This window comes from Bradysia coprophila, chromosome X (genome assembly GCF_014529535.1).
Source record: "Bradysia coprophila strain Holo2 chromosome X, BU_Bcop_v1, whole genome shotgun sequence".
NCBI classification, from domain to species: domain Eukaryota; kingdom Metazoa; phylum Arthropoda; class Insecta; order Diptera; family Sciaridae; genus Bradysia; species Bradysia coprophila.
The window spans coordinates 1,708,561-1,722,124 of NC_050737.1; the positions used below are offsets into that span (position 1 = coordinate 1,708,561).

Sequence of the window (13,564 nt, forward strand, 5' to 3'; positions counted from 1 at the left end):
TGCGTCGTTTGTGATTCATTTGAATCGGATCGGCCGTCTTGCAAACAACAAACTTCAAATTCTGTGTCCATATCGTGTTTCCCTCTGAATAAATACGAGATTATTTTGTGTCACAGAAAAATGCCCCATTCTGGCTCTCCGTCCCGAAAGAAACGCTCGCGAGACAACTCAAAAGATCGCCGACACCATCGAAGGTCTAAATCACGATCTGTGGGCAGTAGATCGTCCAAGCATAGCAAACATTATTATAAAAAGCGCAGTCGAACACCATCGTACCATCGTTCTAAATATTCATCGAGCAAGCAGACGGGCAGCAGATCAACGTCGACGAGCTATAGATCAGTCACACCGGAGAGACATCGGTCACATAAACGAAGTTCCCGCGAACGACGAAGGAGACGTTCATCGTCTTCATCAGACTCGTCTAGCACATCATCCTATTCGGAACATTCGTCATCATCTGTTAGTGAAGTAAAAGTAACTAAAGGTGAGTCCATTTTCCTATTTTAACCAATAAGTCGTTCGAAGCTAACAATGACAATCGTGATAGATAACAAAAAGAAGTCGTCTCGAATTCCGACTCCACCACCTCCACCTATAACACAGAACTTCACATCAGTCGATTTATTGGACGAACCCGCCACGCAAGAAACGATTGATTTGATCAACGAGGACGAGTTCGTACCCAAAACATTTACATCGTCGAAAAATCTCACAGACAAAGTCGTTATTGATCTCAATACCCAAACAATTATCGTTCCTACGCCGGATACACCGGATGATGTGCAGAACACGCTGTTTCATCCGAATGTAAGTAGCGATCTTTCGTTGATTGCTTTTCCCTAATTCGTAATTTAACAAATTCCGTTGTTCCACCCTTAGTTATTCGGTGACGACGCAGCTAGGATGGAGAAATGGGTGAAAAAGCTATTTAACTATCGACAGAAATTGTTTTTCGGCTCGAATTAGACTCCGATTCTTTGATGTTTTTTATAACGATATATTGCGACGTGAGACCGGAAAGTTAGTCAGTTGTTTTGAACACCAGACAGTCGCTAAGGTCGTCTTTTAGGGACGCATCGCAGACATTTTTATAAAATAAAGACACACAAACAACCGGCAAACATTTTTTACATGTTCACCATACCAGGTTAAATGATGACCAATAACAGTTTTAAAAATTGTGACTCGGTTGGGTAAATTTATCCGTTCAAGAAAGAGACTCCTTTCTGAGAGTTCACTGGATAAGGAAAGTATTATCTGGGCTACTTTTTGTGCAGCACATTTTTCGACTGTAACTACTATTACTACTACTACTAAACAGGGTTGAAGGGCTACTATAATTCATGGTTCGAATCAATTTATTTCTTCTGTTTATCAGTTAGGCAGTGTCAACTAGTTCCCTGGCAATGGATTCAAGACCAAAATCGAGCGTGATGATTCGTCCAAATTTCCGATTCTCGCTTTGTGGTCCAGTAGAAGCCATAAAATGTGCCAAATCCTAAATGTTCGTGTGGACGCTTCACTGGCTCATATATTTTTACAAAGAATTATGACATTGAGTTATGGATGTTGATGCAGGAAGTATTTTAGGATTTTTTTTTAGAGAAAATCGGGAAAACGTTTTCACTAAAATAGTCCTGGAGTTGAAGTGCCGAAGCAGATTTACTATACAAAGGTTTACCTTCCGTTTTGAGACCACTGCCGACTTTCTTCGTCTAATACACTCTTCAAATGATTGTATTCTCCCAACAATTCTTCCAGCGTTTCTCCACTACTTTCCTCTGTGTCTTACTCCGTTTACGCTCCGTTTAGCTAAACCACGCCTCTTTTTTATTGTTTAAAACGTAAACGGAGCATAAACGGCGTAAGAGGAAATCAAGCATTATAGAGTAAACAATGAGGAGCGCGTTTCGTGCTTTAACCAATATCTACTCTCCTGGTTGCAAAATCCATATCTTCTTAAGCATGAAACGCACTACACTCCGTTTACTCACCGTTTGCGCTATTACAATGGAAAGAGAGAACAGTTTTCTTTGTTATTTTGAAAACGGCGACCAAAACGGAGTGACTGCGAATCTGCCTTTACGGTACATCCTCTATCTTCGTATTCTTTTGTCTTTTTTCAAAATTCTCAGAATTTGAAAACGTATTCTCTGTCCTCTTTTGGATGGTGAAATTTTTTCGTCTTCCAACTACAAAAATTGAACCAAAAACAAAAGCTTCATTTTTATACTTAAGTAGTTCGCTGAAAAGTATTTTCAATAGGAAATTCCACTTCGAATTTCTACGATTTTAGGTGGATTTCTTTCTCAGTATTGCTGGATTTTCAATGATTTTCATCTATTTTTAAGAATTTTCCACGTAAGTAAATTTTCACAATATTTTCCGGGTCTGGCTTCAATTTTAAAGATTTTCTGTCGGAAAGATTTCTAAAGATTTTTCCAACATCTAATTCCTAATGGACTTTGACGACAAAAGCAATGCATCCGAAAACGGTGCGAAAAATAATAGTTAGAAAAACTCTCGGTCTCCCATTTTATGTCATTTTTAATTTCTACGTAAAATCAAATAAACCAAACGCAAAAATTGCATTCTCTGTGCAGACTACAAAATATTACATATTGAATTGAAACTTATGCCTAGAGGTACATACGTACAACTTATACAAATTCTAAAAAAAAGAGTTTTTTAAATGATCCGAACATGGATTTGACGAATTTTCCAGGCGTTTTACAACGAATCGAATGCAGACGGCTGAGCGCCTTCATTTGGCAAATTTTCATATTCATTATGCTCTTGCATAATGGGAGCGACCCGTGGTGTGGCCAAACTCTGTAAGGAAAATTCGTTTAATCGACTTCCTTCGATCCAGGCCTTTCCCCTCTAAAAACATTTACCTGATATTCATCACGCAATTGTGGTGTACGATCAGTTTCAGGCGGTGCAACCGATGGCGGAGCGAGATCGTCCAACGATATTGTTGTATTGAAATGTTCGTCGCTCGTCTCACCAGCCATGCCTTGATTGTAGTCGTCTTGTGGCGGCACGGTTTGCTCTGCAGTGCCATCGTGTTCGCTTACGGTCGCATTGTCATTATCATGATCCATTTGACGATCATCAGAATCACCATCAACCGGTGCCAGTAGATCATCACTTTCGTCATCGTCGTCGCGACGAACCAATCCCAACATGTCCAACATATTCCGCTTGACTGTGTTCTCTTGTACCGATTCCAGACTGGGATACGCCGTCTGTCGTTCGCACGTCGCCAAATGGCGAGCTAATGCATTTCCATCGATGCTGGAAAAGCCGCAGATGCAGTGCATTTCACAGTCGAGCGGTGATATGTTGTTGATTTCGTGAGCACCGACACAATTTCCGTTGTGTTCCATCATGGCTCTCAAACAACATGTCTGATATCTGCATTTGCCGCACTTCATTAGGCCGCTGCAAACGATAAAAGACAGAAAATTTAAATAAATTGGCAATGCGTTTGGGCAGACGTAAACTCACGTAAAGTGGCTGTGTTCCTCAAAGTCAGTGTCACATTCCAAACAAATGTTGCCATTACCCACATACATCGTGACATGATCATATTTGATCAAATATTGAATTGCCTCGCGATGAGTAATCGTTTTAGGCTGCAAAAGAGAAAATCGTCAAAAATTTCTGCTGAAGGATTCGTCCAACGGTAGTTTATACCTTGGGCTTCGGAATCTTCGTGGATCCTTTGCACATTGAACGAAGTTTCTTGTGTTTCATGGTGATATGGTCATAGATCAAATGAACTTTCATTGCTCCTTTATGAACGAAAGATAGAACACAACGGTTGCACTTCTTTATTTGCGTTTTCACCATGTGACTTTTGAGATGGTCCAAATAACGGTTTACGTTGTGGCTGATGATTCGCCCGTCACTGTCTACAGCCAGGAAAACCTGCAAAAGTCAAAGTTGTAGTTTCATAACAATGAAAGAAAAAACGTTTTTCAAAACAAACCTGCAAACAAAACGAGCACTGCAGCGCACCCGAATCCGCGTGGTCATTGTAAAAGTGATCGATTGTAACGCGTAATGATGAACTGGCAAAATTACAGCAGCCACAACGATACGGGAGTTCAGCTTGAACGTGAAGCTTTTGCATATGGTTAGCCAAAACGGTGTTTGAGCTAACATGCGACTGTAGAAGAAAGAGAAAATCGATTCCGATTACTACCACTTTAAGCGTTCATTTCCTTTTAAACGCAAACATACCTCGCATATGAGACATTCAACGCCGGCATGACTCTTCGTTTCGATAGGATGAGCTAATACCAGATGACGGGACAACTTATCGTTGTCGGCCCAATTTTCAAGACAATAGATGCACTGCTTGCTCGAATCATCCGTTGGATTAGCATGTTGCTTCAAATGGTTCATCATGTCGGTGTTAGAATATTGGTACTCCTGGCAGACGACACACTGTAAACGATTCAATTATTAAATCCGAGTATGATCTTGTGCTACAACGGTACGGTCTATCACTCATTCGTAAAGAAGGAAACGTTTACCTTGACTTTGAACGCAACCGGAACGGCACTATCGTTATTACTGTCACCGGCTAGTATTCCGTAATAGTACGACTCAAGTTGAATTGTCGGTTCGACTTTCTTGTACTCTTCTCGATAAGTTTGTTTAGCCACCGGTCGTTTTGTTTCGACGACACGCGGTTGTTTCGGCTCCTCCTTAATTTTTTTGATCGGCACTGGTTCCGGTGCTGAGGTTTTAACAAAATTTATTACTTCGCGTCTTGGATTGTTGAAAAGGTGTTATTCAAGGTTAGTGAGCAGCAGCACACGGAGTCTTAGTTAGTATTTTGGCGGAACGTTAGTCGAAGTTGACTTCTTTTGAGAGTTTTATGGCAATGAACATCAATTAGTTGGAGTTATTTACTTCTTGCATTTCTGAATTTAGAAATCAATTTTAGTATGGCAGCCAGTATGGTAGTATACAGCCAAAGGAAAGTAAGATTGGGGACAACCCTATTGATTGTGTCTTTTTAAGTGTTTATGTTAAACTTGCATTAGAACTCACGGAATCGTCGCAAATCGTCGTCAAATAGTAGTCTGTCGAAGTCTTTGAAGCTAAAACCGTTTCCACTATACTATATCGTTGCCCACATAAAAAATTCTAATTTTGTATCTAAGCTGTTCTTCTTAGTTCCTCGGATTCTGTTACTTTCTATTAAAAACAGCATACGGAATGAGAGAAATCGTTGAAAAATAGAGGAACAGCTTAGATACAAAAGTGGGTAGATTCTACGTGAGCGAAGCCGTAAACTTAGAATGGTGATCAAATTCACAAAATCTGTATAACGAAGATGTACTTTAAATGTAGGGCAATACCTACCAATTTTCATTTTGGGGCTACCATAGTTGGTCAAGTTGGTCTCAAAATACGACCCGATTCCGGCCAAATTATATTTTTTAACATCCGATACAAACAGACTTCATTTCAGCAGTTTAAAAGTACACAGTGTCTTTGCTACCATGACTGTGAGCGCTCATAACACGTATATGTATCAAAAACATACTCAGTGTATACAAGTCGTGTTCAAAAACATACTCAGTGTATACAAGTCGTGTGTGTTTGTGGATCAGCTGGAGCGAAAAACTGCTCAAATTTAGGTCACATTTCCGGTTGACTTGCTCACATCAGAATTTTTCAGACAAAATTCCTGAATTTCTACAAAATAATCAACCAGAAGCTCATCTGGAAAGTGTCAGGACATCCGACCAACATTTTGTGAGTGTGTGTGTGTCAAGGGTTCAACGTAATCTCTTCCAAAATTGACATAAAGGTTTGGATTTTAACAGAATTATATTTTGTTGCCGTTGGTCTGTAGCCATATAAAAAATTATCTTACAACTTGAACCATAAATTGTGGTCATTGAATGGCGCTTGAGACGTTTATTAATAGTTTTCAATCGATCCTCAGAAAGAGGCTTACGTTAATCCATGTATTAGAAAATGAAAAGTTATAAATAGAAAATGTAGAAAAGTTTAACTCAAAATAGTAATTCTCAACGATCGTTGAACGTTATTTAAACAATAGGAGGTTAGTTAGAAAAGAAAAAGTGAAACAAAAGCCAAACTGTGAAACTATGAAATGTTATTCATAAAAAAAGTGTGTTACGAACATGGTTCACGGCGCTTTTGACGTCCTCCTCGCTTTGACGTGGATGGTGTTGCAGGACTAGCCGAACGTATCGATGACGTTGACGCTGAATTGCTGAAGAAATCTTCACGTAGAGCTTTACCGGGCGCTTTTTGTGAAAAATGTGCCCAATTTTTGAACGGATTAGTAGCGACCTTTAACAGTTTAAAAAGAAAAAGATTTGAAGATACGTCGAGTCGTGGAACCAAATCCGTTCCGTTTTACCTTATTCAGTCGAACGACCAACGACTCCTTTGCGTCCAATCTCGTTTGCTCGGAGATATGAGCGACAATGTTATCGAAAGCGGTGCCCGGTGTTTTGCCATACCATTCACGCCACACCAATTCATCCAAAAATTGTTGAATAATTTGCCGCGACAACATCGACAACGTATTTTGGAACATTCGCGGAACGATTCGTCTGAGATAGTCCATAATGTTTGCGTTGCAATTTTTGCCCTTGCCATCGGTGGTTGTTGTTTGTACGACATACTTGTAGCCCATGGACACAAGTGTACCCTTGTCAACGGTCAAATCGGTGAGAATTTGACTGTCCTTGCTCACCCAGCCGGTTAGTGGTTCCAAAATTTTGGCGAACTTTTTCTTGTAGTTACGTTCACCATCGCTTAACGGTTCAACGGCTCGTAGCCGGACGATATTCGCTTGAGTGTCAAGAACACCGAGTACTTCGACTTTGACTTGACGTTGCTGTCCGTCTTGGCTGGTTGTGCCCAATGAAATGACTCCGACTTCGATTTTTTTGCCAGGACCACCAAGTGTATTGATGTGCTGATACAATGCAACCGTGCAGACCGATCTCAGCCATGTGTACAATCCCTTCACGTACAAATTGTCAACTTTAACCCACTGCACCACATTCTGCACATTTGTTTGACACGCCCAATGATAAATGAGTTTCAGCAGAACTGACGGTGGATGAGCTGCCCCTTCGAATAGTGATCCGCTAAAAACGGATACGAAACGTGTGGGACAACATTCACTGATCCAAACGTAACCGCCTGAATACGGAAACTTTGAAGCATCAGAGTACATGCCTGGCGGAAATAAATGGAATGAAATTTGAATCATTCAATGGAGCTAGTGCTCAACTCACCAAGTTTCAAATCGGTTCCAATGTGGACTTGACACGATTGTTCGGATCGAACTAGACCCTGTTGAATAAGCCATTCGGTGAATTTGGTCGCAGTATGCATCAGTACACCTTTGACTTTGGCATCAAGAGCTGGACGATCGTTTACATTGTCTTTAACTTTCAATGATGGTCTTGCTACGACGACCAAAGACGGGAATGTCTTGCCTTGCAATTTATTGAAAGTGATTTCACGCGAATCGGCAGCATTCTTGCTATTGGGCTCATCCTTCGTCAAATCAACGACTGGCAGTTTTTTCGTATCACCCACAGATAATCCACCGATGGACGTATTTTCTGTTGGACGAAACGTACTGGGAACGATAGCCGGTCCACTTTGGGTCGGTGATTTAGTCTTTGAGCTCGTGACTATCGGTTTCTTATCAACTTCGGCTTTCTTCTTTTCAATCTTGGCTGCCTTCGAACGTTTACTTAAGGGAATGTAGTCTTCATCATCATCATCTTCAATCACCTGAACATTTTTGGTCGCTTCACGTCGTTTCGCTTCACGTTCACGTTCAGCTTTGAGTTTTTTCTCCTCCGCTAACTGCTTAGCTCGATTCTCTTTTCGGACTGTTGCCACTGGTTTAGCTATTGTCTCCAAGCCCGGCGCACTACCGGTCACATGATAGGCTGAGAATATTTCACCGAGAAATACATTCTCACCACCACTGCTGCTCACAATGTCGTTCAATTTTTCTCGTATGTTGCGATGTTCGTTTTCGGCTTTTTCAAATGCCTGCAGCTGGGCTGGACTCAGTTCGTCTTGCCAACATTCCAACTGTAAAGTCATGTTCGGATCTTCGAAAATAGCGTCGACTGCTCTTACTATTCTCGGCATTGTTGATTTATGTTGCGATTTACTGATTGTATGGGTCAAATGTATTTAGAATTTTTCCACAAAACAAAACCCCAAAATAAGATTGCTGAGTGCGTCAGATTATTTCTACAATTGAAGAATTTCACAGGAAATATTTAAAATTTGCGGCAAAAAATCGGTTTTGTCCGGTGCGAGGATAATTTCACTCATTTACGGATACATTTTCACCATCGAATGACCGTATTTATTGTAATAATAAACAAGAAATGCAACTTGGCGTTCTTTGAAAGTCAAATTATTTTCATGTAGAACTAAAATATCGCTTTCATTGTTGATTCTGCGCAGTAATCACACCAATCACACCAATGAATTCTTGCAGTGTTGACATTTTTCTTCATCGAGACGCCGCCGAAATGTGACGCCATTTTTATCAACGAAATTCAAGACAAAAGGTATAGGTTTGTTCTAAGTAAGTGTCATCCACAGAGATCGGTTTTCATAGAAATATTGATAAGGTCATGTCTCTATCAGAGAAATGATAAGCGCGGTCCCTCACGGCTGGGATAAAACAGGCCTGACTGCTTTTTTCATTGAACAGTTCAACCGTCAAACTTTCTTACATTTGTAAAATTTTGACAGTTTGGTTTTAGTAACGATATATCTCGTTTTCGTTAACGACATTTATAGCTTGACTATATGATTGACGTCAGACGTGTTCTAACCCAGCCATGAAGCGACGTGCTTATCTGGTCTCTATGGATGAAATTTGACAGTAATTCGACAATTCATATTCCTCGTTATAACCAACAATGTATGCCAAATTAATACAAAAATGAGTGCGTTAACAAAATATCTATGTCCTCCGCGAACACCTACAATCATTCATTCTTATACAAATATGTCGAAGGACCATCGATGAGTTGATAACTCATTGAGTTGTAGTATCAAACTGATTTTTATCAATGACAAAATTATGCTTAAAATGGGGTTTAGAATACTAGATTATACTAATCAATTTGCACACTGCATTATTCAATTAGACCGATGATTTACAGTAACCAATTCTTTATAAATCAAAATCAAGTCCAAGTAACTGTAAACTCCGAACAGCTACACGATGCATGGAAATTACTGTTCGGAACAACAAAAACGTTAAATTTCATAGACTTCTAATGGTTCATTTTCGAATAGTGCCTTCTCAATTTGCATATATTTTCAATGAATGTATGACCGATTCTTTAAAATCTTTCGATTTGTCAAAAGAATATGAAAATAGGTGCGTTAGAATTCGGTTTTTCCTCCGATGTCTCCGAATCATTGCATATTTTCAGTTTAGGTTTTCTGTGGATGATTTTTAACATTTTGGAATCACCTTGGAATCGATCTACCTTTACCTTAAATTCACCCCGTAAGTCCGCTTGAAAATTCAAAATTAGACGTGTGAAAACCAAACACTTTGTTCATTCACTGGTTTATGTGAAATTCAAATTCTGAAGCGCACTTATGGCATGAATTGAATTTTGAAAGCCTTTCTGGTCCACATCAACTTAGACAATTTCATAATTTTCATGCTTGCGTTCAGATAATGCCCGTCCGAAACTAGTTGTATGCGAGACTCACAGGCTTGCATTGACAGTTGTGTAAGTAAAAACATATTGAGTCCCATAATAGTATCACGATTCGATATTCCATGACCAACTCGTTCAATAACAGAGTTGAATGTAGTATAGAGAGTTTACTCTATACTTATGGTCTAATGTCAAAATTCGTATGGAGCGGAGAAATAGTGATTTCATATAAACAAACTCACCTCTCAGTGAAAATCATTAAAAGGTGAGTTTTTTTATATATGCAATCGCTATTTCCTCCGTCTTGTATGGACAGACCATACCTGGTTTGTACTTTCATTGGAATTTAGCACTCTGTGAACGATTAGGAATATGCGCAAGTTTAGTACTATTCAATTTAAAGAATCTAAAATTGAATTTTTGACTTTTACAAATTTATTTGGAGGTATTCATCGACTTCTTTACTGATTACCGGCAAAGTCTTGATCAATTGTTGTCTAGCCTGTTAGACTCAAAAAATAAATCTGTCAACCCTGATTCCGCCATGGAAAACATAATGTGTCGGTGTGTGTCGTATGTTTGTGCATGTGCGATATTCGTGTCGTCCGACATACGTTTTGACAACAGACATTCAACATCAATAATTCATAACCTCATTTAAAAGTAGCCGAAACGCGTGGAGCTCAGATCAACTTTGTTCTTGCCGAGCTATTCTGTCGAATCGAATTGATAAATTTCTTTAAATGGCACCGGCATTGAAAGCGAAACGTGTGAAAAAACCTGCGAAACGGAGTTTGACTGCTGTCGCAAATGAAAAACCGAAATGGGAGAAACCCAGAAAGTCCATATCAGCTCAGGTAATATTCGGTGCACTTTTGATCTGCAATTGAACCTAATGGAAAATCAATTTTTCTTTCAACAGGCTGAGATCACGAAAATTAAGAATGTTAACAAGCGCTCGTTTGATCCAATCAAAGCGAACCGTGGCGTCGTCTTGCTGCAAAACATTCCACATGGGTTCTATGAAGACGAAATGCGAAAGTATTTCGGTCAGTTCGGTCTCGTCACACGAGTACGTCTAGCACGTTCCGAACGAACTGGCCGTTCGAAGGGCTTCGCTTATATCGAATTCAGAGTGCCTGAAGTGGCTCAGATCGCTGCAGAGACCATGAACAACTACATTATGTTTAAACATAGACTAACAGCGACGTATATTCCGCCGGACAAGCAGACATACAATTTTTTCCGCAAGGACGTTACATTTACAACCAACGCGAATGGCGAAACAACTTTTTCGTCGGCGAAAATTGTGAGCATTGAGAACGCGGTTGCAAACTTCAATCGGGAACTGACGGATGAACAGCATGCAAAGAGATTGAAGCGCGACCAGAAGACGTAAGTGTTATTGAATTGTTAGAATTGTAGGCTGTGTGAGGAATTAAGCTTTAAGTTGAACACCAGACACATTCAATGTTAAAGACGTCGTTGGTTTTTCGTGTACCGGTGTTGTTGTCGCTTAATGTAATTTTCGTTTCGGCTAATCTCCAACTGTCAGCCAGACTACTTCAAAATTGACACAAGAATAATTACAACACAGAGGTTTTACTGGAGACTACTTCAGTTTCTAGTGTCAAATTTTAAAAAAAATCTTTGGATAAGGTCCTCATCGGTCTCCCTCTTTACACTGTTAATCCAGTTAATACCATAATTCAAATCCAGAATCACTGGTTTCTAAGTCGTCCCACTGGCTCTAACAATTTTCTCCTCTTTCAGTTTACAGAAACAACAAAAGAAATTCGGCGTTGACCTATCGAACATTTTGGTCAGTGGCAACAACAGCTCAAATGACGAAGCACCTGTAGCTGAAGCGAAACCAAAAGAAAGCAAGAAAAAGGCAACCGTAGCAAAAAAGGGCGCTGAGAAAAAGCCGGAAGCGAAACGGGATGACAACAAAATTGCGACGAAGAAAGACAAAAAGAAAACGGCCAGTCAAGCCAATGGTGGCAAATCACTTATGCATGAACTGCTAAATGAAACTTTCGAAACAGACACATCCGACGATGATTTTAAGATCGATCACACGTTTGAATCGGTCGATGATTCGGACGGATTAGTTGGCTTAATGGCAAAGAAACTGTCAAGATCGGCCGATGATGAAGCATCTGACAGTGAATTTGATACAGATGATGACGTTGATACAGACGATGAGAGTGGTTTCGAAATAAATGATGAATCGGCAGATGATGAAGAGTCAGATGAAGATGATGGAGATTCAGAAGATGATGGAGATTCAGAAGATGATGGAGAATCGGACGATGATGGAGGATGGGTAGATGATGATGATAACGATGCAGACTCAGATGATGGTGGAAATTATTTGGAATTCGAGTCAGAAATGGACGATGATGATTCGGAAGACAGCGAGCCCAAAATTGTACTTCAACCATCGAAAGATAAAAAGAAATTGGGGAAAGGAGCAACCTCCAACGGAGCCGTTGTAATGAAAGCGAAGAATAATTTGAAACGTAAACATAAAGAGGATTCATCATCAATTTTCAGTGAGCTAACGACTTCAAGTTCACAGTCGGAATTGGACACAGGAGCAAAGAAAAAGAAGCAGAATCAGAATAAGAAAAAGGTCGGTCCTTCAATTGTTAAGGCCAGCATTCCCGTGGCAGAGCCATCAACAGTAGCCGCAATGAGTAAGAAGAAACAGAAACTCGGAAAGATTCCATCGACTAGCTCATCCGAACCGGAATCACTCCCGCCACAAACGAAACACAAGAATGCCAAATTGTCTGCACAGGTGCCAATTACATCAAAATTGTCATCGGAACCTGATAACCGAAAACAGAAACTGAATAAGAAAAAGGCAAAACAAGGTTCGAGTGGGGAAAGTACGTTGAGCTCATCAATTGCTGATACAACGTCGTCCGAACCAGAAGTCCCGAAGCAGAAACTGAACAAGAAGAAGTCTAAACTAAACGCACTAAATGTGGCTGCACAAGTCAAGAACGAAATACCGGAAGGAGTTAATTTAAAATCGAAAACCGAAAAGAAGAAAAGCCAACCGGTTAAAGATGTAAAAACCAATTTTAACCAGAAGTCAGCTTCGTCAACATCAACTGAGTTGAATAAGAAAAATCAACCAGCTAAAGACGAGCAAACTAAATTCAACCCGAAGTCAGTAGCGCCCAGACTAGCCGAGCCTGAAGTGAAGAAGTCGAAAAAGAAAAACCAATCGGTCTTGAACAAGCAAGCTAGTTTAAATCCGACAACATCTGCCCCTGCAACAGTCGAGTCTGTAGCACAAAAATCGAAAAACAAAAACCAACCAGCTAAAGAGAAGCAAACTAGTTTTAATCCGAAGACAGCAGCGTCCACATCACCAACGAAACCAGAATCGCAGAAGTTAAAAAACAAACAAAAAATTGTTGCCAATGGTGAGTCTACTGTATCAAAACCAGAGCCCAAGAAAATTGATAAGAAGAAGAAAAAATCCATCAAGGCAACAACTAACGCGAATTCAAACAAATCGTCCGAAAAATCGAAAACATCCTCAGAATGGTTAACCGTTTCCGAGACGGATGGCGAGGATACAAAGAAACCGAAAGCGAAAGTCATCAATGCCAATCTGAAAACAATTGTCCACAAAAATAATTCCAAGAAGAATAACGACAAGGCCCAGCCGCTTGATGCGAAGAAAATAAAGCAAACTCCCAATGAACTTTTACGGTTCATAACATCTAAGGATTTGAAACAAAAATCGAAGAAAAAATCGAAATAATTTTTTTTTGTCTCAGCCTAGCGCAGCCCCACAAAATGTAAAT

General features: G+C 40.0%; 3 protein-coding genes across 3 annotated transcripts; 2 read left to right on the forward strand and 1 right to left on the reverse strand.

The window, feature by feature from the left end:
- Positions 1-4: 4 nt before the first annotated feature.
- On the forward strand, positions 5-1,120 carry LOC119082718 (serine/Arginine-related protein 53). Its single transcript, XM_037192302.1, has 3 exons — positions 5-487; positions 551-810; positions 883-1,120. Exons 1-3 carry the CDS (start codon positions 121-123, stop codon positions 967-969), a joined length of 714 nt encoding a protein of 237 aa, XP_037048197.1. The 5' UTR covers positions 5-120; the 3' UTR covers positions 970-1,120.
- A 1,412-nt stretch (positions 1,121-2,532) lies between these two features.
- Positions 2,533-8,533, reverse strand: LOC119081709. The gene is made up of 10 exons (XM_037190822.1): positions 7,311-8,533; positions 6,422-7,251; positions 6,180-6,351; positions 4,551-4,756; positions 4,255-4,461; positions 4,001-4,180; positions 3,706-3,939; positions 3,517-3,644; positions 2,901-3,450; positions 2,533-2,835 (listed from the first exon to the last, which is right to left on the reverse strand). Exons 1-10 carry the CDS (start codon positions 8,185-8,187, stop codon positions 2,734-2,736), a joined length of 3,486 nt encoding a protein of 1,161 aa, XP_037046717.1. The 5' UTR covers positions 8,188-8,533; the 3' UTR covers positions 2,533-2,733.
- A 1,809-nt stretch (positions 8,534-10,342) lies between these two features.
- LOC119081766 (probable serine/threonine-protein kinase kinX) lies at positions 10,343-13,558 on the forward strand. The gene is made up of 3 exons (XM_037190963.1): positions 10,343-10,591; positions 10,657-11,129; positions 11,508-13,558. Exons 1-3 carry the CDS (start codon positions 10,478-10,480, stop codon positions 13,519-13,521), a joined length of 2,601 nt encoding a protein of 866 aa, XP_037046858.1. The 5' UTR covers positions 10,343-10,477; the 3' UTR covers positions 13,522-13,558.
- Positions 13,559-13,564: the final 6 nt, after the last annotated feature.